Source organism: Nicotiana attenuata, chromosome 7, assembly GCF_001879085.1.
Source record: "Nicotiana attenuata strain UT chromosome 7, NIATTr2, whole genome shotgun sequence".
In the NCBI taxonomy this organism is placed as follows: domain Eukaryota; kingdom Viridiplantae; phylum Streptophyta; class Magnoliopsida; order Solanales; family Solanaceae; genus Nicotiana; species Nicotiana attenuata.
Genome location: NC_031995.1, coordinates 64,227,025 through 64,233,082, shown reverse-complemented (window position 1 = coordinate 64,233,082; position 6,058 = coordinate 64,227,025). Strand labels below are relative to the sequence as shown.

Genomic DNA, 6,058 nt, shown 5'->3' with positions numbered 1-6,058 from the left:
TACGCGATTGAAACTACTTGTCCGCGACCATAAAACACGACCAGCCTAACCAAGATCCTCCTTTGCGATTCTATAGCTACCTACGCGATTGAAAAGTTCAATACTCCACCCGCCAACTTCTCTTCTCCGCGATTGCAAGTGTTAGCTCCGCAGCATTGCCCAGCACGATAAAACCAGCAATGCAAACATTATCTGAAATGATCTGAGACCACCCTGAATCATACCCAAGGCCCCCGAGACCCCGTCCAATCATACCAACAAGTCCAATACCTTATGAAAACTTATCCAAAGGCTCTAAATACCATAAACAACATCAAAACCAAGAACCAAAGGTCATGATCATTCTCCTAACTTTAAAACCTTCAAACTTCGCCGAACGCGTCCGAATCACACTTAGACATTCTGGATCACAACCAAACTTTGCACACAAGGTCCAATAACCTAAATGAACCTATCCATGGTCCCAAAGACACAATAGGAGTCCAATAACATCAAAGTTAACTCCCAGTCAGACCTATGAGCTCTCCAATTTGTTAAATTGCCAACTTTCGACAAATAGAGCCAAACACTTCTAGGAACATCCAAATTCAAATTTGAACATACGCCTAAGTCCAAAATTACTATATGAACCTATTGGAATCATCACATCACCAATCCAACGTTGTTTACTTAAACGTTAAACCTTGATCAACTCTTCCAACTTAAAGCTTTCAAATTGAGAATCACTCTATCAAATACATTCCGAGCTGCTTGAAAATTGAAGCCAACCATACATGCAAGTCATACTACACCATATGAAGTCACTCTAAGTCTCAATCACAAAACGAAATGCTAAAACTTAAAATAACCGGTCGGGTCATTATATTTTCCTTCAATATTTAGGTATATTTAGAGTTTCTTTCATTGAGATTCTTAGCGAAGGCAATCGCTGCCCAATTGTAAGGAAGTTGAGGTAATAACATCCTCTCTCTCTTTGGAATCGATCAATAAATTCCAAGAGTAACTTAGTGTCTCCTTGCTGTATTTTGAAGATATCTTCCATTCATTTTTCAACTTTTGATGCTCCGGTGTGCACATTGGTGAAGGCGTCAACAAGTGCTGCAAAAGAGATAATGTGTTTTTGGGAAGTAAAGAAATAATAAGTTAGTTCTTCTTTAATGATGGGTTCTCCAAGATTTTTTACGATCATTGATTTTATCTTTGATTTTATCAAGTTTTCCTTTGATTCTGGTTGTATAGACTATAAAGTGATCCTGGAGGCCTAACATCCTGTCATACTTCAGAATGTCTAGTATCTTGAATTTCTTTGGAATTGGCGACGATGTTGTGCTTGCTTTCCAAGGATGTTGTGATTATTTATCCATATCAATTCCTTGGACTATGGGTGAAATTCTAAAAATTTATTCCATGCGTTCACCTTGCTCTTTAATATATTTTTGCAAGGTTAGGACTAGGTTTTCCAAGTCCAAATTAATGGGCATACCTGAACCTCCCATTCCGGGTCATTCTATTAAGCTCATTATGGCCTCATTAATTTGTTGACTCCATATTCTTTGTGTATTTATGAATTTCGCTAATTGTGCAGTTCTAAAAATTTTCTTTGGAACACGTTGAGGTATTGCTACGTGGTCTAGAGTTCCTCGAAGAGAGTCAAGGATCTGGTAATCCATTAATTCTCGAAAATTGTGCTCCATCATTGTCGTTTCACGTAGTTGAACTATCTTCAACATTGATATTTTCATCTTGGTTGATCGGATGATCTCCGGCTATATTGATAGTTTAAATTGAGCAGAAATAAAAAAAGAAAAGTTAGTATTTTTGGATGAATAGTGAAATTGTTGTAGCCTACGGTGGGTGCCAAACTATTTAATCAAAAATTTGATTTTTAAGACAAAGCAATTAAATTTATAATTGAGGGCTGAAAGTAGCAGATTTAATCCAAAAAATAACTAATTATAGAGAATAAAATGATGAGTTGTAAAGCAAGATGAGAAACTAATATTATTTGATGGCTGCATGGGCCTTGAATGTTTGGAGCCGTATCTACTATAGAGCTTGTAAGACCGTTTAAGGTGAAAATAATAGCCTTTCAAGTGATGACAGTGATTCAAGAGGTTATAGATTGTTCTTGCAAACGAACAAGTGTTAATTTGTTTATTATCTTTACCTAGTTGGGATATATGAGGAAGATAGCATTTGCGTAACGCCAATGTCTTGCTAAAAAAGGGAAAAGCCCAAATATTGACAACAACAAACGAATAAACAGAATCGGGGTTAACCATAATTCTGAGCAAAGCAGGCAGTTAGAGCGTTTTGACCCTGGGTTCACCATACCAGGCGTACAACATCATAATTAATACATAGTAACTTAAGGGTCTTTAGGTTGATTGTTAGAGTTATGCAAGTAATAGGTAATATTAATGTATGAATTAGTTATGTAGGGTTTCGTTACATTGTGATTAGTTATGCAGGGATTAGTTATGTAGGGATTAGTTATGCAGGATTTTGTTATGCGAAAATTAGTTATATAAGGATTAGTAATATAGAAATGTATTGTGAGTTTTATTTATTATAGTCTAGTTTATTCTATTAAAAGCATATTTTAGATATATTTTTAAACAAAAAAAATACGAGTTTGAATAGAGAGTATTCTTGTTATTTTGTGTTTTAATAACAAGTATTACTAATACATGTATAAATTATTCCACCTTCTACCTTACATAAATAATATATAGATTTCCTTATAACTTATACATATATTAGTAATACGGAAAAGAAAAATATGAACCAAATATTGTATTAATAATACTATGTTTTACGTGGAAAAAAGAAAAAATCAACCAACTATTGTATAACTTGTGCTAGATTCCCATTTTGTAATCCTAATTTTAACACATGGATAACTCCAAACTATGAAACGACCCTAAGTAATTAACATTAATTAATGCACGTCTCGGACAACTACCATGTGTCCAATCTTCTTTCAAATCTTCCACCTTAGCGTCGAGTTTCGCATGACCTTTATTTTCTTAGTACCAGCACTTAGCTTCAATTTCTAATTGTTAAAAAGTTGATTCAGATGATGGGCGAAGAAGCTCGTAAAGAAGCAATGGAGAGTCTATCTCTTGACGACGATGAGGACGATAGCAAATCGACCTCCAAATCCTACTCTAATTACCGAAGTGCCATGACTTCCCTTTCCGATTCCCACCATCCTCTTTCCCCGTCAGTCGTCGCTACACCTGCCGATTCCGATCCCTTGTTAGCTCCTCCTGAAACTTCCTCTATTCAACCACCTTCTCCTTACGCCGACATCGTTTCCAACCCTCTCGACGCCAGCATTGTTGAAGAACTTAACGGCATCCAAAACCCTAATGACGACTCGAGTAACTCGACAATGCCGGAGATACCTCCCTCTTTAAACTTGGAGTATTTGAATATCACGGTTTCAGATCCGCACAAGGAAATGGAATCGGGGTCAATTGTTCCCGGCAGTAATACTTACGTTACCTACTTAATCACTACCAAAACCAATTTACCCGATTACAGAGGATCCGATTTCAGCGTTCGGAGACGGTTCAAAGACGTGGTTACGTTATCGGATCGATTGAGCGAAGGTTACAGAGGGTATTTCATTCCTCCGAGGCCAGATAAGAGTTTAGTGGAGAGTCAAGTGATGCAAAAGCAAGAGTTCGTGGAGCAGAGAAGATCGGCTCTGGAGAAGTACTTGCAGAAGCTTGCATCACATCCGGTGATCAAGAAGAGTGATGAATTGAGAGTGTTTTTGCAGGTGGACGGTAAGCTTCCTTTGCCTACGACCACTGATGTGGCATCTAGGGTTTTGGATGGAGCAGTGAAGTTGCCCAAGCAGTTGTTCGGAGGGGACTCAGGGGGGAATGTCATTGGCCCGCAGGATGTTGTGCAACCCGCTAAAGGTGGCAGGGATTTGCTGAGGTTGTTCAAGGAGTTGAAGCAGTCTGTTGCGAATGATTGGGGCGGGTCGAAGTCACTTGTGGAGGAGGAGGATAAGGATTTCCTGGAAAAGAAAGAGCAGTTGCAAAATCTTGAGCTGCAACTAAGTAATGCATCAAAACAGGTATCTCATTTCGATTTAAGTTATATGCTGACACTGTAATTAAACTTATTATAGCAGGTTACTTACTAGTATTTATTATGGTTACCTGCATTTAACTTTTATGCGACCTGATTGTGTAGATATTTTTTGCACCATCAGCGCATAGAACTTAAAACTCTTTTCATTTCCCTATTCGCCAATTATACTATTTCTCATTCTAATTCTACATATTTTTGTGCTTTTATTTTCAATCCGTGTTTATTAGTGTCACATTTTCCTCTAGGAGTATAATGACACTGGTCTAACCAGAATTCTCAAGTAGCTATATGGTTTTGTTACCATTGTCAAAAAAAAAAGGTAGCTCAATGGTTTACAAATTTAGTTCCTGAGATGGAACTTGTATTGGTTTGCATATTACCCATTGAGTTCTGTGAACATTGTTCTGTTTGCTATTAGTTAATCTTTTATAATTTTATTCCAAATTAGGCCGAATCACTCGTGAAAGCTCAGCAAGATATGGGGGAGACGATTGGAGAACTGGGGCTAACATTTATTAAGTTGACGAAATTTGAGAATGAGCGAGCTACGTTGAACTCTCAGAGAGAACGCGCAGCTGATATGAAAAACGTGGCTACTGCGGCTGTTAAGGCTAGCAGATTGTATCGGGAGTTGAATTCACAGACAGTGAAGCATTTGGTAACCATTTTATCCTTTAGAGCAGACCTTATGTTTATAAGAGTGGGCCTTGTTTAAAACACTCTTTTCTCTTTGAATTATATAATAGTTTCTAAACACATGCATTGCACATGTATTCCACTTCAATTGGTACAAAGTTTTCAATGCGACTGAAATATTAGTAAAACATGTGCATGAGATATAAACATTTAAAGGAAAAAAAATATAAGCTCAAAATGATGAATAAGGATCCTATAGTAGCTGAAATCAAACTAATTGAAACTTACGCAGAAGAACGTTTATTTTAGTTAGGAAGGTACGATATGTAATTAGTTACATTAATTTTGATGAAGTACAAACATGTGATATGGTCGGATCTCACCTAATACTTCTCTATAAACAGCATTTTATGTTGATGTGGTATTCTGACTTCTTGTTTTTTCTGTCATGTCCAATACCTTTGTTGTGATAGGTATCCTCTTGAAAGTTGCAACTATCACTAATATATGGTTGTGATCTATATATCTGAAGATAGCTATAGCTGTAAGTTTATTAACAACTTTGTTTTTGAAATCATCTCAAACTGTACCATCGCAACTAATAATAACAAGTTACACAGGATATTCGTCTAAACAAGAATGTTGAGTTTTATGAGTATAGTTGTGATGATATATTTAAGAGGAGAAACAACCACAGAAATCAGCAAAACAATCATACAAAGCAGCAAAAAATGCAACATATTTGCGTGAGTTAACAGTTGCATTCTCCAAGTTATAGGTGACAAACATGCAGGACTAATTAAAAGAAAAAAAAGTTTTCAGAAAGAGTTAATCAGTTCCAAAGCATGCCTAGGTGTTCGAGCAAAGTCTATTTTAACACAATAAACTTTATACTCAAGAAGTAGTGAGTCTATTCTACTTCTATTAAAAAAGAGAATTAGGTTAAATGAATTACCAAAAAGTACATAGGCCGAACCAGATTTGAGTGTTGCAGACCGAAGAAGAGTACTTTGTTAATGGATTGCCTTGAATATACGGGTTGATTTTTTCATTAGCAACTAAAGGAGTATAAGAGTCACTAAAGTGAATGCTAGATTTCTTCAACTCCCAAGAAAAGTTGATCTAGGAATTACAATCATTAAAAGCAAATGCCTAAATTTATTACAGACTATGAACATGTAGGGACTAACTTTTACGTTTTATTAATATTTAAACTGCATATATTCACTGATGAAACTCACGACTCCTTGGGATCCTTCACTTTATAGGAGTTTTTCTCTTTTTGAATATATGCCCCCCCCCCCCCCCG

General features: G+C 36.5%; 1 protein-coding gene across 4 annotated transcripts in view; it reads left to right on the top strand.

The window, feature by feature from the left end:
- LOC109229222 (sorting nexin 2B) overlaps positions 2,939 to 6,058 on the top strand; it is an 18,200-nt gene continuing 15,080 nt past the window's right edge. For all 4 annotated transcript variants that reach the window (XM_019394593.1, XM_019394592.1, XM_019394591.1 and 1 more), the window contains exons 1-2: positions 2,939 to 4,096; positions 4,562 to 4,771. In XM_019394593.1, coding sequence (XP_019250138.1) covers positions 3,080 to 4,096; positions 4,562 to 4,771 — 1,227 coding nt within the window. In that variant the 5' untranslated portion in view covers positions 2,939 to 3,079. The remainder of the gene's footprint in view (positions 4,097 to 4,561; positions 4,772 to 6,058) is intronic.